General features: G+C 50.9%; 4 protein-coding genes across 4 annotated transcripts; 2 read left to right on the top strand and 2 right to left on the bottom strand.

Annotated features, from left to right (window-relative positions):
* Positions 1 to 2,092: 2,092 nt before the first annotated feature.
* Positions 2,093 to 4,010, bottom strand: COCSUDRAFT_30410 (glutathione peroxidase). The gene is made up of 6 exons (XM_005645178.1): positions 3,970 to 4,010; positions 3,776 to 3,852; positions 3,445 to 3,612; positions 3,085 to 3,190; positions 2,726 to 2,837; positions 2,093 to 2,460 (listed from the first exon to the last, which is right to left on the bottom strand). The coding sequence occupies exons 2-6, from the start codon at positions 3,836 to 3,838 to the stop codon at positions 2,403 to 2,405; spliced, it is 507 nt and encodes a 168-aa protein (XP_005645235.1). The 5' UTR covers positions 3,839 to 3,852; positions 3,970 to 4,010; the 3' UTR covers positions 2,093 to 2,402.
* Positions 4,011 to 6,158: 2,148 nt separating this feature from the next.
* Positions 6,159 to 9,098, bottom strand: COCSUDRAFT_54197 (glutathione S-transferase-like protein). The gene is made up of 6 exons (XM_005645177.1): positions 9,034 to 9,098; positions 8,640 to 8,814; positions 8,339 to 8,456; positions 7,832 to 7,989; positions 7,218 to 7,355; positions 6,159 to 6,806 (listed from the first exon to the last, which is right to left on the bottom strand). Exons 2-6 carry the CDS (start codon positions 8,805 to 8,807, stop codon positions 6,678 to 6,680), a joined length of 711 nt encoding a protein of 236 aa, XP_005645234.1. The 5' UTR covers positions 8,808 to 8,814; positions 9,034 to 9,098; the 3' UTR covers positions 6,159 to 6,677.
* A 421-nt stretch (positions 9,099 to 9,519) lies between these two features.
* Positions 9,520 to 11,637, top strand: COCSUDRAFT_57257 (hypothetical protein; the record flags this gene model as incomplete). The annotated part of the gene is made up of 5 exons (XM_005645176.1): positions 9,520 to 9,591; positions 9,804 to 9,929; positions 10,287 to 10,457; positions 10,805 to 10,899; positions 11,385 to 11,637. The coding sequence occupies 5 exons, from the start codon at positions 9,520 to 9,522 to the stop codon at positions 11,635 to 11,637; spliced, it is 717 nt and encodes a 238-aa protein (XP_005645233.1).
* A 63-nt stretch (positions 11,638 to 11,700) lies between these two features.
* On the top strand, positions 11,701 to 22,076 carry COCSUDRAFT_57256 (hypothetical protein; the record flags this gene model as incomplete). Its single annotated transcript, XM_005645175.1, has 20 exons — positions 11,701 to 11,709; positions 11,958 to 12,053; positions 12,333 to 12,452; positions 12,968 to 13,136; positions 13,504 to 13,598; positions 14,012 to 14,181; positions 14,449 to 14,527; positions 15,028 to 15,192; positions 16,146 to 16,305; positions 16,521 to 16,683; positions 17,190 to 17,285; positions 17,828 to 17,930; positions 18,131 to 18,231; positions 18,574 to 18,700; positions 18,997 to 19,132; positions 19,380 to 19,526; positions 19,821 to 19,979; positions 20,323 to 20,435; positions 20,765 to 20,860; positions 21,909 to 22,076. The coding sequence occupies 20 exons, from the start codon at positions 11,701 to 11,703 to the stop codon at positions 22,074 to 22,076; spliced, it is 2,472 nt and encodes an 823-aa protein (XP_005645232.1).
* Positions 22,077 to 22,632: the final 556 nt, after the last annotated feature.

Here is a 22,632-nt window from a genome sequence, read left to right as displayed (position 1 = left end):
TCAGCGCTGCAGGCATTGCAGTGCCTCCATATGTCTTCATGAACTACAGGTACCACACTTATGTTTTTACTACTTTGGGATAGTGTGCTGTCACACTACATACTACACCAAACCCAAATTGTTTTGCTGTCCTTCATGGCTTGAATACAAAAGCACCTTGTGCTGCGGGTGCAGGGTCTATCACAGATCGGCCTCCGCAGAGGACCTGGACTTCATGGCTGCCATGGAGTCAAGTGCAATGGAGCGGTCTATCTTGACAACTGGCCTAAGCCGCAGCGATGCAGAGTACATTCAGAGTCACCTGCGGCAGTCATCAGGCAAAATTGACAGCGCACCTATTGAGGTGTGCTGGAGCCTCGGGCATGCAGGTGCCATTGTGCACCTTGAAGCAGTACCTGAGAGCTGATTCCCCTTTACTGCGGCAGTCCCTGCTGCTTTTACTACGGAGTCGAACCTTAGCGTGCGCATCGTCTGATCTGAGTGTGTTCACTGGGTTCTTTTCCTGCAGGTGCTTCTGCCGGCTCTGAGGTGTGACATGGAGAGATTACCTCTCCCCCCAGACATTACCAGGAGCTTACATGCATGCGCGGGCTGCCTCACCGGCTCAGTGCTTGGAAATGGACATGCCGAGCCGTCTTGCAGCAACAGCAGTGCTGCATGCTCGGCAGTCCGCGCAGGTGAACGCCAGTGGCAAACGTAGGCTAAAAAATCTCGTTTTTGCTAGGGCCTCAAATGTGCCCTTAGGACATATCAGACATCCTCATCCCCTCATTGGCAATCTTCGCATGACGAGGGTCCGTCTTGCACCTGCTGTAACATAGGTTTTTTTTTGTGTGATCTTAGACATTTTCACAGCGGTTTCACAGCGAAACATATTTTTTCCTATGTTCGCAGGTGAGGAGCCTTGCAGGCAGAGGACATACCTGACATGCTGCGTGCGTCTATCGCCCGAGAAGGAGCCGGAGCGCTTTGTGGCATTAGTGGAGCAGCTCGCCACAGCGGGCGCGCTGCAGCGCCTCGGCATCGTTCCCCTGCTGTGCGGCTCTGCCAAAGGTGACAGACGATGCCAGATGTGCCCAATTTGGCAGCTGCTGTGAGCCCAGCTTGCTTACTGCTGTTCAAATGCCTTCAGACACCAAGAAGGCAAAACAATGGCGAACACGAAGAAAGTGGGATCCACATGCCGCAGAGCAAGTGAAACAGAAGGCAGCAGTGGATGGCCTCAAGGAAAGAGGGATGAGATCGCATGTTTCGTGAGGATCTTGGCGCATGGCATGCAAAATGACAGGATTGGGGAAATGGCAGGCGAGTATGCGGATGCATTGAAGGCGCGGCTGAGGGCGGCAGCCCCGGGGGCGGCGGTCGAGGAGCGTTTCCTTGGACCGGCCGATCTGGCGCGCATTTTTGCGGCCACGGCGCTGAATCTCCACCCGCCGCTGTATGACGCCTATGGGATGACAGTGGTCGAAGCGGCCTCCCAAGGTGTGCTGCCGGCATGCCCACCATGTGCACTGCAGCCGCTGCCTGGGACAAGGCGCTGCACATGCTTTTGAACTTGGAAGGATTTCTAATTAATTCGGGAGTTAATTTTGCAGAGACGCAGAGCCGCTGGTCATCTGACAACGTGCATGAATACTAGTGGTGTCAAGTCTCAAGTGCCCCTTGAATTTTTGAAAGCATTGGGGCATGCTGTCCACAGCTTGCTGACATTCCCACTTGAAGTCAAGATTTCAAGGAGCCTTCTAGGTGAGCGATGAAATCGAGGCGTTTTAGGTCTGGAAAAGCTGCAGGGTTGCCTTTAAATAACATGCTGAGTGTGTGTGGCAGGCGCGCCGTCTCTGGTGAATGCGGGTGGTCATGTGGGGGCAGCAGACTTCCTGTCAGCAGAGGGCGGGGAGATATTCGAAGCAGATTACAGCCTGCCCACGCCTGAACTGGCCAAGCATGTGGAGACATTGCTGGAGGACAAGCAGAGTTTGCTAGCTGCCGTGGGGGCGGCAGCTGCTGCGAGAGCGCGCAGCTGGACGGAAGCTTCCAACGCTCAAAAGCTTGTGCAGCTTGTTGAAGATGCTTTAAAACGAAACAGCACCTTAAGAATTTCTTGCTGATTACAGTGTATTTGATGATAATTGCTTCTTCCAAGCTTCATTGTTGCTCAATTGGGTACAGCAGACAAACCCAGAATTTGAAAGCATGCTGTTCACCTTTGAGAGCCGCGGCGTGGTATGAAAAACAAGTTAGCTTCCAGTCAAGTGAGGCAAAATGAACTTCAAACGCACATACGCTTTCCGACGAAGATACCAAACCAGGACAGCGAAAGAAGCAAACACAGTATAAGCAACGCCGGGGCGATGCAATCTAAAGTGAAGTGCAGAAGTCAAATAAACATCTTGCAAGCGCTCTCACAACAGGCCCTTGATGTCATCCTCAATGGACAGCGGCGTTGTGGAACTGCCATACCTGCACAGCAACCGCTCTCTCAGCTCTGCTGTGTTTCTCTGTCCCCTATTCTTGTCAATCTGAAGCCTTGTGACATCAAATAGCTAAGCTGACTGGGTCCTTGCAGCTTGTTTGTTGATTAAGTCAGCAAGAGACAGCAGTAGCACCATGACTAGCTTGCTGAACCAGCACAGCAAGTGCATCAGGAGCAGCCAAGAAGAACAAATACGCGGGATGTTATATTCCCACAGTTTCATGCCCACAGGAAGATCAATTGACAACGCACCGCTTGATGACATTGCCCTGTCGATCCACCAGGAACTTGGTAAAGTTCCATTTGATGTCCTTGGTCAGCAGCCCGCCCTGCTTGGCCTTCAGGAACCCAAACAGCGGGTCCTCTGCACAAAGTCCAACACACTTTTTTCACTTCACCACTTGAGTGCACCTATTCCTCAATCCCTTACCAGGCAATGGTAACGGGGTTTTAAAGATTGAATGGCCTCAGAGGGCATGAGTGACATGCCATCAAATTGAAAGTGATAATTTCCCAGGTCTAGGAGAAGGCATGCATATGGAAATTTAGCTAGCTGTCTGGCCCAGAGGAAGACCTCAGTGGGCTTCAGGTGCATTTCATGGGAGTCTTACCTCCGCTGCCGTTCACGTCAACCTTGGACATGATGGGGTACTTTGCGCCCCTATCCTGCGCGAATTTCTTTACCTGCGCATTGCTGCCCGGCTCCTGCCCGCCAAACTGCCCACAGCACAAGCAACAGGTCAGTATTTGCCAAGGTTGCTGCCCACTTCTCACTGCAGACAAAAGTACAGTAACACCAGCAGATCGGGAGGCAGAAGCATTGCACAGCTGTGAAAAGCGGAAAGTTGGACATTATATTGCTGTTTGAAAGGCTCAATTGTGCAGGAACAGACTTGAGAGCTGGAAGGAGTGCAGTGGGAATCAAGCCAGTCATCACCAAGACAAGAACAGTGCGACATTGCATCGCCCACCTGGTTGCAGGGGAAGCCGAGAATGACAAAGCCCTGGCTGCTGTACTTGTTGTAAAGCTCCGCCATCTCTTTGTACTGGGGCGTGAAACCGCACTGACTGGCCACGTTGACGATGAGCACCACCTTGCCCTTGTAAATGGACAGGTCGACTGTCTTGCCATCAGCATCCTGCACCAGGTCTTGGCGATCAACAGATGTAATCCATTATGATGCGTATTCAAAGATATCTCCCAAATTATTGGGCACACCTCCAAGCTACATATGTCTCGTACAATGGACCTATGCATGTTTTACGTGAGCACAAACTAGTTCCTGATTGAGACCACCCTACCTTGACCTTGAAGTCATAGAACGCCTCGGCAGTCGCGGTTGATCCAAAAAGAGCGGATGTCATTATGTAACCACCCCCTGCTGATCAACGTAAGACTTGAGAATCAGATCAGGGACGGTGCTGTCCAGTTCCATCAGGACTTGCAAGAGCATTGTACATACTATGCTCCCTCAAATAGGCAAGAGAGTACGTACCGACTCTTTTTGAACGTCTTTGAAGGTTAAAGCCAGCTGTGGAGCCGTGGAAAGATTGCCTTGCGGTGGGAAGAGTTGCAGATGGTGCCGAAACGAAAGCAGCTGGACGCCTAGCTGACGTCCTCACAGCAGCTGCGAAGACTGTCTGCGCGTGTCGAGATGCGGTCTGCATTGTTTTCGTAGTGCTGAATGCAGAATTCGAGGCGCTGGTTCTTGCTGCATTCAAAGTCCACATGAGGCCACGTCACAGGTCACATGTCCAGCGCGTGTCCCCGTCATGTCAAGGGCACACCTCAAAATAGAACAGAGCAGGATGCACTTTTTACTGGAAGCAAGCGCTAATCTGAGTATGTGCATCGTCTCAGATGTTGCAATGGCGCACCCCGAACGATATTTGGCCAAGCTCTAGCTAGGCATACAGCGCACAGGGTTGCGCAGCGCTGTCCGCAGTCAAGCCCTGCTTGCTGCTTTGCTCTGAATGAGCCTGAGCAGAGTCGGACAAGATACAAATAAGATATGCCCAGCATTCCAGAATAAGCCAGCAGGATAGGCGCACATGCCGGCAATCCGGCTGGCGTTCTTCTACACCAGCCGCTTTACATGCATGCGCTGCAGCGTGACACAATGTGCAGAATTCTCCACGTAGTTTCTTCAAGGTTGCATTTAAGCAATTAATTGCTTTGCAGCACCTTCGTGACTGCATGCGATGAACCAGGTAACTGCTGCCTTGCCCCTAGGGCCTTTGCATACATATCAAGGAAGAGCACCAATTTTGGGAACGGCATGAACTACTGTACAGTAGATGTACCAGCTAATTATTTGTGCACTCCTAGGTGCAGACGACTACATAGTTTCCACTGATTGGTGCACATATGGAGAGGGACATAAAAGCACTTCTCCTATAAAAGAGCTGCAGAAGTGCCCGCCAAAGTGTTTGCATGCATGCATATGTGGGCCACTACGGTAGCTATCTGAGCAAATGGACGCGCGTCGCTGCCTCTCTACAAGGGTTCCAAAAGATACCTGGCTTCTAATTCTACAAGCAACTGACGCAGAAGATTAGCCGCAGCACAGCTCACCATTGATCAGAACGGCATGTCACCAACACTGTCTGTGAACCACAGGTTGTGATGTCTACGCCGATGCAAATTTAGCAGGCCTGCCTGCTCTGCTGGAAGAATCTAGAAGCTTGTCATAATGAAATTAAAACTGTGGTCCGTGACTCAGAGCGACTCTGAGTGCCCGACGGCGTTCCTGCCCATGCCGCCGTATGCTGACATCATGCGCTCGCGCCAGCCGTAGATGACATCATCCTTCTCCAGCAGCGTCACAGGGCTGGTAGCATACGCAGTCTGGAAAGACACACATAAAATCTTTCAGCAAAGCCACGCATGCACGCTTTGTCACATTGCAAGTCATGTGCATCTGCCATTCGGATGCAGACCTGAGCTGAAACCAGGTCTGCATGGCATCAAAGTGGTCGGACAAAAGAATTCAGGCACACAAGGTGGAAATGCCAGCTAGCACACAGAAGGCTGGAAGTGCCAATTCTTGGGATGTTAGCACACGGAATGAAAAGGATATCCCACACAGCAGCTGCAAAATTCAATTATGTCTTACAAAAAAAAAGCATGAATCTCAAAAGCAACATTTATTTGCATGCTGACAGAAAAAGGAAAGGACTAGCCATCTCTGCCAGGGCTCATAATATGCCTAACTCTCAGCTGTCAATCTCAAGCTGGCAAAACAGCTTCACGCAGCACGGCAGTTACTCAGAGCTGTACATGCTATATGCTGTGTGCTACCCTCCCTCCTGCTGCCTCAGCACGCACACACACTGCGCTTGTCTGAACTCTCTCGTTCCGTGACCACTATGACTCATTTGGAGACTAAGAGCGACTCAGGGTATCCGACGGCGTTCCTGCCCATGCCGCCATATGCTGACATCATGCGCTCGCGCCAGCCGTGGATGACATCATCCTTCTCCAGCACTTTGGTGGGGTTGATAGAATAGCAACACTGGATCCCCCCACACAGAAAATCTCTGAGATTTGTCGCAGATACAACTTGCAGGGAGAACCAAGGGCAAAACGTTCTGAAGGGATGTTGAAGCGTAATATATTGCCTCTCTCAGCCCAGCGATGTGTGACAGCTGGAATGCTGTTCAAATGAATTTGCGCTGCCAGCCAATACAGTCACGTTTTACAGGACCTTAAGAACTGAAGGACAAGTAGCATTGCAATATATATTACATGGTATGCGTATGGGCTTCAAACATAACAATGCCCCATCCCAGATAAGGCCTCAGGTCACTTCAAAATCCTCAATATCAAAGTGTCAAGGCCATCAGCTTCCCACAGGCCCTCATCTTGAGGAGGCAGGCCAGTGGATTGCTGTCTGCCATAACAAACTCTAGATCAATCAGTTGCACATCCACAGCGAGACCCATCGCAGTTCGAATCCTGCGTGGCTCTCCATCTGTGCACGTGAAGTCCTTTGTTATGTCAGATGGTCCCTTGATACACTGCAGTATGACCACAGCAGAGCACAGTGCCAAGATAGAAGAGGCTTAGCATGGCTGCAAGATGCCCTCAGAAAGTATCTGCGGGCATCTCCTTGCGATAAATCAGCAGGATGGTGACTAAAGCCTGATCGGGCTTCAACGTATCCCTGACTCATTGCCTGACCACAATGACTCATCAGCTGACTCACAGGGACTCCGGGTGTCCAACGGCGTTTCTGCCCATGCCGCTGTACGCTGACATCATGCGCTCACGCCAGGCGTACATGACATCATCCTTCTCCAGCAGCTTCACTGGGGAGATGGCATACGCCAGCTGTAAATGCACAAGCAGCAACCCCTTAGGACTTTCTCACGTGAGATGCAAGGTCTTTTGCATGCACCACATGTCCTACAAGCAAGGTCTTCTTTGCTGCAAGGTGTTCTGCATGCAGTGTTGTTAACCTATGTCTGGCAAATGGCCAGTTGACATTTGTGGCGCTTCAGTGCCAACCGACTACCTTTGCAGTTCAAAGCAGCCCGTGACACGTCCAACAGCTTGATTGGCAATAGATTGACCATCACAAATGATCTGTTGATCTCATGCTGAGAACCAAAAAGGTGCACCGCACAAATTGAGAGGCATACGCGCAGGCCCACAGATCACTCAAGCCAATCCCATTCATACATTGTCTATGTGCACAAAAGGAGAAATATAGAAGGGGGAGCGAACAAAAAGGGTGCGTACCATGAAGAAGCTGGCAATATAGTGGTCTGCGTAGGAGGGCCCGTTCTTGCCGCCCAGGTGGGAGTACTCCTTTAGAGTCTGCCGCAGCGGCTCCAGTGCCTTCTGGAACTCAGGCACGCCCGCCGCCCCAGTTGCAAACTGCGCATGTGAACAATACTGAACGACAGGCTACACGTGCAGTTGATATTACAAGATACTGACAGCAAAAGGTATAGTGTGCCTGCATGCATGCAAAGGTACAGTGTGCCTGCATGCATGCAAAATGAAGACTGTTCTGAGTGGGAAGCCACTTCAGTTGCACATTGCACAAACGCAAGTGCAGGAGCGGGCCAGACATTGTGCACAGTCACACTTTGTTCCTCGCAAAAACAGCCACTGGGAATGGTGTCAATCGGCATAGAATCAGGCCTGCTCAAGCTGCCACTAAACTTTTCTTGCATGCCTGCTTGCTAAAATTTCTCATGCAAAGCGGGGCAAGAGCGGCTTTGCATTATGAAGGAGGTGGAAGGTGCAAAAGGCGCTGCAGCAACCCAGTCGGCTTGAATATTATTGTGCGGCCCTCTGGCGGGTTAACTCGAATTTTATTTTCATGCCATGCTTCAAGGCAAACACACCTCCTCGAGCTTGCCAAATTTTGCCTCGCGCGTCTCCCGGAACCAGGGCTGCAGGTCGGGAGTTTGCGCGTTCAGAAGGTCCAGCATCACAACCTTCATCAGTGTCACTACGGGCCCATTCAACCACCACTTCTGCACAAAGAGAGCCGCCGCCTCTCCTGCGCATGCACATGGTTCCACTCTATTTGAGCGTCTCACGTCGGGAAAATCCATACATTGATAGGAACTGGCTCCTGTAAACAGAGGACATATGCACCTGGAGACAAGTTGCAATATAAAAGGCTGCTACAAAACCTCTCACCTGTCAGCGCAGCATTTTCATATCCAACTGTGATCAGGAAATCACCGATTGACTGCATTGATGGGCTGTTGTGTTCAGGGTTATGAACCGCAGTGAAAAGCCAGCAGGACGGAGCCTGCCGGAGACAGGATTGCATGACGAGCAATTCTAATGCTTGTGCACAGGGGCTGCAACAGCCTTTAAGAGTAAACGTGTGCAGCGCGCACCTTGTGGTCCGCCAAAGAGGGAGGGGCGGTCTGGGTATGTCTCCTCAAGGTACTTGGCAATGGCCCACGAGTCGTTCACCCACTTGCCGTCCTGATTGGGGTCAACAATGACTGGCACCTGCAACAAGATTCATACTGCATTATTCTTACTTTCCACTGGTGGTCAAGGGTGGCATCAATGCAAGGTTCCGCAATTCACACCCTTGCATGGGCAGTACTGCTGCAGTCTTACAACTTGTGTGCTTCAGAGACAGCGGCTCTCTTGAAGACGGAAATTAAAAGTGGCGTGAAAGAAGTATACCAGCCCCTGGTTGGAGAAGGCGATCTTGTCGCCCTCCTTGAACTTCCAGCGGATGGTGTCGATGGGGATCTCCTTGTGAGCGATCGCAAACTTTGACGCCCAACAAAAGGGGCTGAAGAACTGATTGGGAGCGCCTTCAAGCTCGTAGATCGAGATAGGCTTCGTCATACTGCACCTGCACGGAGGCAGAGTTGCTCCAATGTTACCATGCACTGGTAGACAGTATCACAACAATAATGGAGGCCCTCCAGAACATCGATGGAGCACCGGAACGACTTCATCATAAATTCATCATAGATCCTTGGTGCACCAAACAATGCCGAAGTAACGCGAAGCCTTGAGGCTAAAGCAGTCATCAGAGGCACGTCATACTAGGGGTGTTGAGGAACCACACCTTTTTCTCGTAACAGGGGCTAGAAACGATGGCCGATGAATTTTTTCGTGTACTCACGGTCTTTTTCTTCTGCAAGCATTGCAAATACAGAAAGTTTCTTCATCCATCACGCAAATTCGACGGAGTCATTACGTCAGAAGAGGAAGCCTCTTCTGGCTTCCTCGAATGCTCACCGGTTATGCTGTAACCGCCGCTGCTTGTGGGATCGCCTTAGGACTGCGATAAATGTAATTCTTGGAGGGAAATGTGCAACCAAAGAGAAGAAAATAGAAAGAACCTACATTTGTGCCTAGAGCGTACATTATGCAACCTGTCGGGTGCCGACTTAGCCGTTTTCACAAAAAGATCCTGAGTTCTTTAGCCAGTATCCGAAGACCGGGAGGCAGCCTTTAGAGGAACGTCTAGTATTGGCCAAAAAAATCAACTTTACAAATACTGCGAAGAATTTTGCCTCAGGTTTCCTACACAGATTTAAGCCCTCAGCAGATGCTTCCTCCCAATGAGAGTCTGACATCCAGGACAAGTAAACTCAACGATGCTCGAAAGTCCCTCCTGCAGGTGCCCGAAACCATTTTACATGCCTAATTTTGGGATATTTTCTGCAATCAGGTGGTAGGCTGGAAAGGTGTTGTGAAAGAATTGTGATGGCAGAAATTTCTACTCAGAGATGTCTGGCCTTACTGCAAGATAATAAACAGTCGTCGCAAATTTGCATCCCGCCATACGAATATTTTACCTTTGTTGCTCAAATAATTATATAAAGTGCGCAGGCTATCCCGCAGCAGTATTTCGAAAAGGACTTTGACGCTGTGCGTCACGATCTGTGCGAGCTGGCGCAACTGGCAGACCAGGCCCAAATGGAGGAGCTGGCTGAAGGGCGAATAGCAGCACTTGAAGTGCGCACGTTTTTAGTTCAAGGCACCCTAATGTTTCCACGTTCAGTGCGTTGTGAGCAAAAGCCTTTGCATGCCAGTCTGCTAGTGTGCATAAGAGAACAATGTCCTTCCAGTAGAGCTCAAGCAAAGGAGATGCCAGTGATGCGCGTCGAACCATCACTGCAAGTGTTACGATGGTGGCGCACTGCGTTTTTAATGTCAACAGGATTGCAAGCTGACATCAACAGCAGTAGGAATCACAGCGCGCCACACCTTGTTGAAATTGAGTGAGCAGGAGTTGATATTTCAACTTTAGATTGCCATTTAGATTGATGCAGATTACACCAGTGAAAGTGTGTAAGCTTCTTTGACTCTCAGGTGGTCAGCGAGCTGCTGAGTCAGCATGTGCTGAAGAACTACGACAAATTTGTGGCGGGCATTGACGAAGTGGGCCTTGTGGAGAGGGACTTAGTCAGCGCTTATGCCACGGCCAAGCATGCGCGCGCAAACCTCAAGGCTTCCTCTGCAGAGATCGCCACCAGCGTCCAGGTATGTTATCAGTAGGAGCGCTGCTGGGGTGCACATGCCTTGATGGCCGGAGAAGCATGCGCTGGTAATGTATGTATAATCGAGATAGGCAAGGGGACTTGTGCAGATGCCCCGCTGTCCATGCTTCCGCTTACTCTGGGAACAGGATCATGCCGAAAGAAGCAGCTACAATCTTGATGGTACAAAAGCACATAATATTGAAAAGGAGTCGATGGCCTGCGGAAGGCTCCCCCAGCATGGAATTTTACAGTAGAGCAAGAGCTGCTGGAAGAGTTTTGATTCCAGTTCAAGGATTCCCTGCATGCATGCTGTTATAAGCAGGTGGCAACGCTGCCCAATTCATGCAGGTGACTCAGCAGAGTCGGCGCAAGCAGAAGCTGCTGGATCTGCTGGATCCCCTCCAGAAGCTGCAGCAGGCCAAGGACCTCCACATCTCCCTCAAGTGTGGCCCTTATCTTCGCCTGCACATCTTCCTTGCTTGCGACCTGCATTTTTATCTGTGGTGTGCTAAAATATCGAGCTTGCAAGTGCATCCCACAATACCGCGTAGACGAGCACCATATTGGCTCCTGGCATTGAGACATCAATAAACATGGCCCTTTCTTTGGAATGTGATCTTTGTGTACACTGGAGACCTGGAGGAAATTTTGCCATGTGAACTTCCATGCACTGGCAGGGCCATCAAAATATCTTCTTTTTTAATGCTGACTCGCATTACCACTGCCAGAGAGGCGCTGCAGATAGAACTTCAAGCCTGCTGTTGACTGAGCAATATGTTGATGTTTACTGAACTATACTATACTAGCTGTCCCCGCGCACGGAGGCCCTGGAGGAGGGTGTCCATGCGCACGCGTTCTGGCTTCGCATGTGAGTCGCAGCACCTAAACACTCCGGATGACTAATCGGTGCCTAATCATGACCGCGCAGGGACGCGCTGCAGGAGGGCGACTACGCGCATGCTTTCTGGCTGTGCGTGCAATGTGGCTCCGCGATGGCGTCACTGGGGACGCTGCGCTGCGCTTCGTCGCTGTCGGCCACGGTCGATTCGCTGTACGAGGAAGCTGCCGAGCGGCTGGAGACGGCGCTGCAGGCAGCCGCCTCCGACTTCCATCCCGACATCTTCTGCAAGGCGCGCAGCCGGCAGATGCCAGATGCTTTTGAACCGATAGATTCATTTTGAGTTGCACTGCATGGGCATCATTCTAGTTTAGCTGCAAAGAATGTCAGAATGCCAAAAGGCTATATGCAGGACGTCTGCAGCCACGGCTGCGGGTCCTGCACCAGTCTGCAGCCTAGAAATTCTAATGAGACTTGGCGGGGGGTGCTTTGTCCAGATGCGTACAGAATTCCTTATTAGGAGCATGGCTAGACTTGTGTGTCAGGTGAAAAAGACGGCATCAACCAGTCAAATTGCGCAACCAGTGAAAGAATGCCGATGGCAACTGGCAGCCATGCTAGCAAAGGTTGCTGCAGGATGATAGGAGAGTGGCATGGGGGCAGGTGCTGGAGGGCTACATCTTCCTGGGCAATATCAGCGAGCTGGGCGCCCGGCTGAGCCACGCCTTCACTTCATCCGTCAGCAGCACTGTCCGTCAGGTGCCTCTCATTTCTTCTCCTTGCTGTCAGCCCTCCCTCCCATTTCATCGCCTGTTGAAAGTAAATTCGAGGCTCAGGCTTCATGCACATGCCTGTCATGCCATCTTTGGTCCCCTGTTCTCAGACCTGCCATCCTCTGCTACCTTCTACCTGGGGACATTTGCTAGGCAACAGCTTTAGAAGGAAGGTGCCAGCGTTTTCCAAAGAGGGGAAAGTTGGTTGAAAATGTTGGATGAGTCATGAGTCATCACGACATCATCGGGTGATGACTCACCGCAGGTCGTGCGCAGCGTGATCCTGACGCGGTCTGGGCTGGAGGAGAGCGCGCGCGCAGGAGCGCCTGTTCAGGACATGGTCCGGGGGGTCCCTGCCGACCTATTCAGGACGTGCCTCGCCCGGGTGAGCACATTCCTCTACCCAAACAAAACCGCAGCGCAAGAGATGCCGTTTGGCAAGGCTTGATGTACGCATGCAGCAAGAATGCATCCAAAATTCCCTTCACAAACGCAAGTGCAGGGGGACAGGCATGGGTCGTCTCTCATGACCGCCCTCGTGCATTAGTGGAGCACATCGTTGCTCTATAAAGTGGTCAAGTTTCTTAGTTCATTTTCTGACAAAGTGGAGGGAAATAAAAGCTGATTCTCGTTGGAAACTGCTGCAACACAGCTAGCCCTCAGGCGTTCAGACTTCAAAAAAAGTTAGAAATACAAAATGAATAAATGGCCACTGCTGGATTCGAACCAGCGCTGTTCCTTTTCAATGGGGGATAGCTGATGCTAAGCGGCCTTCATGTGTAGGGATTTGATTGCATGGATGGTGATTGTCTCCAATATGACAGACATTTGTTGGTGGAGCATTAGAACGGGAAATGGAACTGAAGGAGCTTGACCGGTGACGGCTGTGTTGCTGCGTAGGCGTTGATGGTGGTGTTTGACATGATGGGCAGCCACCAGAGGATGACTAATTGGCACGACAGCGCCCTGGACCACAACATGAGCGGCCTCGCCAAACTGCGCGAAGCCAAGCGCGCATGCCACGCGCGCATCCGCCAGGCGCGTTCCCTCCCCCCTCTGAAATTCCTTGGTTGTCGCTCTCGTGGCCGTAATGGCACTGGAAAATCGCCATGATAATATCTCGGGCATTGACCCTGGGCATGTGTACCTTTGCTGCGGAAAAGTTTGGGCTCAAGATAGTAGCCTGTAGTAGAGGTGCTTGCATGAGCGTGTTGATTTATGCACCACAGGTGCACTTGCTGGTCATGTCCATGTGCATCAATCCATGCACTTTCATCATTTGATGCCCTCTGGCAATCTTTGAAGATTTTGGGTCCATCCAATCCTCGGCCGTGGCTCTAGCTCGGTTGACTAAGGGGCAGCTGTCAGATGAGTAGATTTGCATCGCGTGCAGCAGGAGCATTCATCCGGAATCAAGCTCCATGCGGACGGGACAGCTTCCGGGGCCCTTCTTCCTGCGGATGGCAGCGGTGAGGGCAGCGGCCTCATCAAAGCCGTCTCAATGAGGGACACGGCACCCATTACCACCTCGGTTCGTCACTCTCAATTCAAAGTATAAGCAATGAGTCACCAGTCAGGCAAAGCCGACGGCAGAAGGACTTGCATGTTGAAGGTTATGTAATGACGGATCAGTGAACACTATTCAAATGGGACACATCACTAGACCAAACACCGTCATAAACACATTCAATCGCCCGTAAGCTTGAAGGTCTGAGGTGACAAACCTTATGTCATACACCTGACATCTTGTGTGTTTGGCAAAAGAGCAGATTGAGGTGCAGGTGGATTTTCACGAGGTGGCAGTCCACATGCGCCGGCCTGGCCGCACCATTCAGTTTTTCAGAAGACACTGATTAGGGAGGCACGTGCCTGTTGCCCTTCACATGCTTCCACACATGGACGTTTTTCTTCTCTCTGGCAACTTATCACCTCACGAAAGTGCAGGTGAGCTTTCAAGCCAGCGTCGGTGGCAGTCCGCGCGCACCAGCCTCGCCGAGAAGGCGGCAGAAGCCGGCATGGGCAGAAACGCTGACTGCCGGGCCGCAGCTTCACAGAACGTCCTCGAAGGGGTCACAGGCGCTGCAGCTTGCACGATCCATGGGCCAGGCAGGCGCGTGCCATATTTTTGAAGTTTTGTTTGAAAATTAAAATTCAATTATACAAATAATGTGCTGCATGTACACAATTTGGCAGGCTGACATTGAAGTAAATATTTTCGCTAAGTACCCCCATAGAGACACTTGTTGCCCAGCTTATGTAGCAACAGTATATTTTCCAGGCCGGGGTTTCATGAATGCTTGAAAATGCCGAACTGTGATTTTAAATTTGAATTCGAAATTGAGACTGGATGATTTGTCAGTAGGTGTGCGGCGGCTGGGCAGCGATGAGGAGGGACAGCCGCAGTCGGTGGAGTCCTTCATCGAGGCGCTGGCCGCCAAGGACGCTCTAGCAGAGCTCCAGGTTTGACAGTCACGGGCCTATTTATTGAATTATATAAATGTTTAGGGTTTAGGGTTATATTTTATAAATAATAAAAATAGCTATGCCAGAGCAACATTGAGCAAAAATGCCCCCGAAGCCACCCGTTTGAGCCAATATCCTTTTTTCAATGGTATTTGTGGCTTCAAAGCTTGTTCAAAGACATCTTCAAAACCACATTGGCTTTCAGCCAAAATCCTTAAAAGAAACACTGGTCACGGCTCAACATCCATGAGGCTTGTGGTTGGAATTGCAAGTGAGACGCTGGGCTAGGGGTTTGGGAAGGCGGCTGCTACCTGAGACAAAATGCGTGCATGCTTGCGATGCCTAATGTACACCGCTCTCTTCAATCGCCATATGAATGTGTCACCCCAGCTCAAGGAGAAATACACTCTATGTATGAGTGCAATCCTCCATGTCACTGTGCTCTACAAACGCTGCAAGAAGCAAACAATAACCAGAGAGAATGGTATTTTTGACAGGGGCTGGAGTGGAGGGAGGCGGAGGAGGTGGAGTGGGGGGATGTGCTGAGGGTTAGTCAGCGGGGCATGTGGGCCAGCCGCGGATTCCTCTGGGAGGAAGCCGCGCGCAACATCGCCTGCCTGCTCGCATGCCCCGCCGCCTGGGATGGCGATCACTTCCTGCAGGTCATCAGCCATGCCTGCAACATACTTACCACCGGAACCCCCAGGCTTACGAGGAGCTACCACACCCTATTTTCTGCGCACTCTTCTGTGCTGTCCTGGCATGCAAAGCTTAGTTGAAGCGTACTAGTCCACACGTGACATATGGGTAATTGACAAGTGCAAGCCACAAGAGTCTGATCTAGCAGTCTGCCATATTGAATACATCCCGTGTTCGACATATGTGTTGACTGTGCAAGCTTCAGCACCCCCTGCTGTGTATCATCTTTAGACTTTTTGCCACCCTTCAGGCTGGCATCAAAAGAAGCGCAGCCTTCTGCAGGAGTTGAAGCGGGGCATCTTGTCAGGCTGCATGTCTTGAATTGAGAGGAAGCACATGTGCAGGTGTCGGAATGGGTACAGCGCATTTTGGAGGCAGGGAACGCCTTCGCCGGACCTGAAGGTGCCGCAGGGCTGCGCTCACTGCTGGCAACACAGGCACTGATCCCAGCTCCCCATTCGAAATAATTTTCGTGATGCTTCTGTGTTATTATTACAGCTGTTTCTGCCAAAAGGCAAGGTGCACCTGTAGAACAAGCTGCGCTGATATGCTGCCAACAATATCTGCCGATAATCATGTATCTGTCATCTGCAAAATGACCATTGCTCTTATTGCGTATTATCGGCAGCACCTGTTCTTCCTGCAGTAGGAGGCTGCCAAAGGTGCAAGTACTGGCCAAAGAACTGAAAAGGGGGCATGAGCTCAAAATGATACAAACGTAGACAAGAGCTGTACATTTTATGATTTATACATTACCAATATCACATGCCCCGGCTGGCGGGGGCAAATATAAATACTGAGCACCGTGCCCACGGTTGATTGGGTCTTGCTTGGATCTGGCGAGTCCAACAAGTGGTAGGATTGTGGCAGCCTTTAACTGCAGCTTGTCTGGAGGACGCACCTTGCCTCTTGGCAGGAAACGCATCTGATAATAATAATAATAATGATAATGATACATTACCAATATCACATGCAGGCGGGCAACTTCTTCGCAGCCTATCATGCAGAGAACCTGGAGGGCCTGCATGGAATGCTGGACAAGGAGCTCTGGCGCAGGATACCCTCCGGCAATGCTGGTATGACTCATTCGTGGAAATCAGCATGATAGCAGGATTTTGAATACTTGCATGCCATGAGCGATCAAGGTTCAACATGAATTCTTCTGAAGCCCACTTCTGATTTCACTCACTAGGCCTGACCTGGCTTGATCTTGCCTTTTGAGGAGAAAGAAAATTTGTTGACTTTCATGTTTCATGCATTATGAGCTGATCCAACGAGTGTCAAAGTGCAGAAGCAGGAGGTCTTTGGCAGGGGCTGCGGGGAGATGGGAAGCTGCAGAAGGGCGGCGCAGACTCCTTTGACAAGATCCTGGCGGCTGGAAATCCCTGGCGCAGGAAGCACCTGCGCCGTCGGCTTGCCAAGCAGGGCTCGCCTGCGCTGTCCTTCCAGCTGGGGTGAGATTCCTCGACTAATTTTCCAACGCTGGTTGGCAAAGCAGCACCCATGTTTCGCTTATTCAATTTTATAAATAACCGCTTAGCTCACACATGCTTGTTAACATGATTAGGGCCGCAGAATTGCTTTTGCAATGTCAGAAGGATTACAAAACTGCAAGAGTGTGGGATGAAGTCCAAGAGTTCCTGGCACCTGCAAGGATCATAAGAGCTCCCAGAAGTACAATCTCTGGCGTCTCCTTTTGCAGTGACACTTTGCACACTGTCATGCATGCGAGCTGGCCACCAAACTTTCTCTTGGGTGCACAGATTCTACACAGAGCGTTCCTGCATCAAGTCTGAGAAGGGCTTCCGACCATGCTTGCATGTCATATTTTATTATTATTATTATTATTATGATTACAGCGTCGGCAAACCCAAAGCCCGAAGGCCATAGGGCATGCACACATAGGTCATATTAACAAACATGTACGTAGCATTTCTGTAGAAGCGGTGGTGCCATGCAGGTTTGGCGGCGCTTCAGCGCTGGAGGAGGACAGGGCTGCGAGGAAGCTAGAGGTCGATGAGCACGGAATTGCACGACGTGTGTCAGATGACATATGGTCCAATGCAACCTCCAGGCAACGTTCCCTCTTGCTCCGTGTCACTACCATTATTAATTATTACACGCCTATCCAAGCCTGGTTAGGCTTAGGTGCGTCGCAGCAGCGTTTCTATGACACCCTTCCAAGTTGGCCTATCTTGGCACCTTCTCCTTAATACTACTAATGTCAAAAATATGATTCATATCTTCAATGCAACCTTCACAGTCCTTTGGACTAGGTACCTCATGCTGTCACTTCATGACACACATGATGGCTGCAAACCCATGCATCGTTGGAGCTATAGGCGAATGCCGGCAATTGAATGCAAATGGCCATTTTGCATGTGATCTAGTGCTCGACAAGCTGCTAGAATCTTTCCAATTGATGCCCTGCACCTCCTTAAAGCTAAAGGCATTCGCATTGTCATTGTTATTATTACACGTTTTGCAGTCCTTAAGCACTAGGGACGTCAAGCAACACCTGGATTATTGCTCTCCAGTCTTCTCGGTTCTTGCAATTCCTAACCAGTCATTCGCATTGATGGGGCAAATTTACTGCAGGCGGACCAGTGCAGCCACAACACACGCAGTGCTGTCAGATGACGAAGAGGACGAGCTGCTGAGTGGGGACTCACTCTGGGAGGACGATAGGCAAACCGCCAAGGTAATCACCCCATCAGCCTCCTTTATAGCAAGGGGAACACAATGTCCAGAGGCTGAGGTCATATGGATCAGACTGTTGGACACTTGAAAATATCTGTGTCACAGAAACATTTGGGGTTTTTCAATGCACAGACCGATGGCCTGTAGAGAGGATGGTGGTGGAATTAGTCATCATAGTAATGGCATTACGTGGGCGGGCAGGAGGCGGGCAACGCCGATGGGCAGCAGCTGGGCAGCATGCCCATGACTAACTCGGCGCTGAAGCTTGCCAAATGGATGCAAGTGTACGGAGAACTGCTCAGGTGCTGCCTATACCTGCCTTTTATTGGCAATTGTTTGGTGCAAACCTCACTCAGGGCTGAATTGCAGTGCAGCATGTCGATGCTGTGACACAAAAGCAGCCACCATCATGAGTCATGATTCATGACTAAAGGTAATGGAGGCTGCATAGTTGCGTCAGCTCTAAGTGCTGTAGCTCATGGGCAATTCAAAATGGCCCATGACAAGAGTAGTGTTTAGCATGTGTCCGGAATGACTGCATTACAGCAAAAGGCAGTTGCTCCAGGGGCTGCGACAGGTGCTGCGACAGGGAGTTAGCGCTCTTGAACACCTTGTGTACTACAACAAGGCATGCTCCTGTGCAGGAGCCTGCGGCCGGCTCCGTTTGTGTACCGGGGCATGTGCGAGCTGTTTGACATGTACCTGGTGCATGTCTACGTGGCCTTCAGTGATGTCAGCCTGGCTGACATGCTGGACTCCGAGGCCGCTGAGGTCAGCGTCTCTTGTGTCATCATCATAGCTTTCATCAACCCCTTGCAAATATTAAACGCGCTTTGTGCAAGTGCATAATCTTCATGGGTCTCAGTTCTCGCGCACAGTCTATGATCATTCTCAGGATGATTCGGTTTGAGCAGGTATGAAAAGAGTGAGTCTGGCATGCTTGCTTGTCTTGTGCTGAATGCGAGGTAGCAGGTTTGCCTTGCCAGATTCCCTGTAGCCTGCGCTGATGAGATCATTTCAAGTTCAAATCATACCGGGCATATGCTGATACAGTATTTTGGATGCAGGCCAAGCAGGCAGAGGCGGTGTCACCCAGGCTGAGGGCCACACTTGTGAGGATTGTGGCCGGGCCGCTGGCCAGATTCAGGGCATCCCTAACTGCCAGGCAGAACAAGTGGCTGCAGCAGCTTGCCAAGGACATGGGTGCGAGCCTGATATGGAAATTCTCATCTAAAACTTCATAGCAGAATATTTTCAGGGCACTCTGGAGGAGGTGAAAGAAACGCTGCTCTGAATCTGAGTAGGACAGCATCTTGAGGGAGTCAGGCTGGACATTGTGCTCTGGTTCAGAAGGCCTTTATCTCCATTCTTCTTTGCTTCAATAACAAAATAAGCTGGTACATGGATGCTGTGAGGTAGTAGATGCAGAGACTCGAGAGTTTGGCTGCAGGTGGAGAGGGCAGTCAGTTTCTGGCACACCTGAAGATGGCCGACAGGAGAGCAGCCTCCACAGCAGCCGCCGCGCCACCGTCGGCTGCGGCTGCTCTTGCGCAGCTGTCAGCCACTCCCTCAACTGTCCCCAAGCTCTCGCACTCAGGTGCTTGCCGAAAGCACTTTGCCGTTTCTGCTGGGCATGTCTTTTATTTCTTGAATCCAGCTGCTTGAGATTCATGCCAGGTGGGGCCGGGTGCAGTCGGCAATGTCCTTGCATCTGTTGTTTGGCGGTAAGAAACCCTCTCCATTTCAAGACTCTTCACGGTTTCTGTGCATGCATGCAATAAATTCAAGCGCCATGCCCGTCTTTGAAGCATGCATGCTTGGCAATGCTCCTAAGAAGGAGTGAATTGACATGACCGATGAAAATCAGTTGAGGTGCGCATCTGCTGTCCAGGCAATCAGTGGGGCCTGCAGGAGAGAGTGGTGGCGGCCGCATCGCTGGAGGCATTTGCCGAACAGCTGCGGCAGGGAAAAAGCGCAATCCAGGCGCTGCTGCCGGCCGCAGAGCATCCCTCGCTCGACGCGTTCTTCACCCGCACCGTTGACGCCGCAGGTAGGTCTCCCTGCATGAATTAAAAAACAAACTTATAAAGTTGAAAACGACCTGCGTTCCAGCGTTTCAAGCTCTGACAATCCAAACGATCCAAGCTCTGACGATTGCATTACAAGCCCCTCCCGAGTGCACTCTCTGTCTGTTAGTATATTAGGGTGCAACACACATGCCTTGGAGATATCCACTTCTGCTGCATGGCCTGCAAGTAGCGATGAACGCTTCAGTTTGGGTGTATTGTGGTGTGCAGTGCAGTCCGCTGGATGAGAGCAATCAGTGGCCCACGTGCCTGCTCGCATTATAACTTGCTATGTGAATTCTGAATGCGCGCGCCTTTGAACTGCAGGTGACGTGACCGACTGCCTGCTGCGCTGCGGCGCGCGGCTGAACTTCAACCTTGCCAGCACCGCCGGCACAATCGCTCACCAGTTCTGGGACATCTCCCAGCCGCCCATGCAGGTCTGCATGAGAATTCCCTCAGCATGCTGGAACTCTGGAGTAAAGCGGCATTCAGCGGTTTGGCTGGGCAACATGATATATGCAGGCACTGCACAGCGATAGAAAGGCAGCTTGTAGGCATGTCACAAACTGCATATTTTGTTCGCCTTCAGAGCAGGTCAAGTTGAGTGACACGCATGCAGAGTGCTCAATCTTAGGATGGCCTGGACGATAGTAGTGGTGGCCGGTGGATTGTGTCAATGTCAGGTAACACAAGGCCTCAGTGCATGTCAAATGCAGTAGAGTATGCAGATAGAGCTTTTTAAGGAATATCTGTTGCATGCATGCAGGCATCGCGGTGGGTGGAGGACGTGTGCAGGCAGGCAGGCTATTTCGGGGAGAAGCTCGCGCAGGTGGCCGGCCTAACAGAGCACCACAGATCCCAGGTAATTATAACATTTCATTTGATGGGCTGCTCATGCTGAAGGATCTCTTTCAAGTCAGATCATTCGATCAATAATCAGGCAGCCTGCTCGGAAAGGGCGTCCTGATTGATTTTTATTTTTGTTAAAAAAATACACGCTTTTCCTGCCGAGAGGCAAGAAATTAATTGATTATGCTCTCTTTGAATTCTGATGCGGCATTCTATGCATGCAGCTCTGGTGTCACGCGGTCCACTTGCTGGCGGAAGTATTACTGGAAGGCATCAGCAGGATCAAGGGGCGTTGCAGCGCCATTGGCAGAAATGCAATCGCCTCGGACGTGCAGGCAAGTTCTTGACGCTCATGCTCTTACACAATCTTACAGTCGATCGACGTCATGCCACACTGAACCATGGGAGCCCCGTCACACATTGGGAGCCCCGTCACACATTATTATTACATGCTTTTCCTGCCAAGAGGCAAGGTGCGTCCTGCAGTCAAGCTGCAGTTAAAGGCTCCCACAATCCTACCCCTTGTTGGACTCGCCAGATCCAAGCAAGACCCAATCAACCGTGGGCACGGTGCTCAGTATTTGTACCGCCCCCCGCCAGCCGGGGCCATACCCGTCACACATGCAGTTGTATAATTAGAGTTCTCCACCTAAGAGCTTTTATTTGGGTGCCAAGAATGGCAGATCGGTTGTTCTGCATTCCCAAGAATCACTGCTGGAGATTTTCCAGTGGGAGGGCTCGCAAGTGTTGAGTCAACACTGTTGAGAGTTGAAGCTGACTGGCTGCACAGGAGGCCATGCATGCATTGAAGTCCTTGGCGCCCATAACCGCAGCCGTGGCAGCTTGTTTGGAAAAGAGCTCGCGCTTGGTGGACGTCTACATCAAGGCAAGTTCCCAAACAATTCCCTCCAATAGCAACATGCTACTGGTCAATAGCAATCAATGCCAATTGCCCCGGCAGGGCTTGCAGGTCACCGCATGCGTACCTATGCTCCTTGCCTGCGACTTGTAATGGGAGCAAGACTATTGATGTCCGCAAACGTGTGTGATTGTGCATGTAGGCGTTTTTCCTGACTGAGGTGGAAGAGTTTGGGCAGTGGGCCGTGACACATCCAGAATACACACGGGAGCAGCAAATTGGCCTGGCGACCGCAGTGGCACAGTTCAAAGGGCTGAAGAAGAAGGATCAAGCTACATTTGTTGCCCAAGTGGAGGCTTTTATGTTGTGAAGGTAATGTGAGGTATCTTGGGAAGCTTCTTTAATTCTGTTGAGCACCATCATGGTGTGACTGGGCGGCTGCTCCTGCGCAGCTGCATGCATACATGATCGCATGCATGACGTGGCAAGACGGAAATATACTTGTAGATGCAAAATTCTTGAGCTTGCAGAAGAATAACTTGTGTGGTCATTAGCTGTAAAATACGAGCTTCAATTTTTCATCAAAAAATGGAAAATGGGAACATTTCATGCCTAGCCAGCATTTAAGGGAACGCCTACATACGACGGAAATTATGTGCCTGGAGGGAGCCATGCTGCCTGATCACAAAGTTGTCTAGGGCACGCACAGGTTTGGCCTTTATCCCCAGATGGCTTGGAGGTGCTTGTGATGGAGACTAGGCTGCGCTCGAAGCGAAAACAGAGCGAAGAAGAAGCTGCTGCATTGCAATCCCAGATTCTTACAAGGAACACTGTTAAGAAAGCTCGGGCCTCTGGCATCGCTGCTCCCCTGTTTCAGGAGCACAGGGAAGTCGGGACACCGGTTGTAAACGAGGGATCGCGGCATC

This window comes from Coccomyxa subellipsoidea (assembly GCF_000258705.1).
Source record: "Coccomyxa subellipsoidea C-169, whole genome shotgun sequence".
NCBI lineage: Eukaryota > Viridiplantae > Chlorophyta > Trebouxiophyceae > Coccomyxaceae > Coccomyxa > Coccomyxa subellipsoidea.
The sequence above is the reverse complement of the archived record's forward strand: the minus strand, read 5'-3'. Positions and strand labels throughout refer to the sequence as shown.

Coding starts and splice junctions, on each gene's coding strand:
- COCSUDRAFT_30410 (XM_005645178.1), bottom strand. CDS start 3,838: ATGACATCCGCTCTTTTTGGATCAACCGCGACTGCCGAGGCGTTCTAT. Junction 3,191..3,444: donor TCGGCTTCCCCTGCAACCAG/GTGGGCGATGCA, acceptor TGCTGTGGGCAG/TTTGGCGGGCAGGAGCCGGG. Junction 2,461..2,725: donor CAGGGCAATGTCATCAAGCG/GTGCGTTGTCAA, acceptor GTTGCTGTGCAG/GTATGGCAGTTCCACAACGC.
- COCSUDRAFT_54197 (XM_005645177.1), bottom strand. CDS start 8,807: ATGACGAAGCCTATCTCGATCTACGAGCTTGAAGGCGCTCCCAATCAG. Junction 8,457..8,639: donor CCTTCTCCAACCAGGGGCTG/GTATACTTCTTT, acceptor ATCTTGTTGCAG/GTGCCAGTCATTGTTGACCC. Junction 6,807..7,217: donor ATATTGCCAGCTTCTTCATG/GTACGCACCCTT, acceptor GTGCATTTACAG/CTGGCGTATGCCATCTCCCC.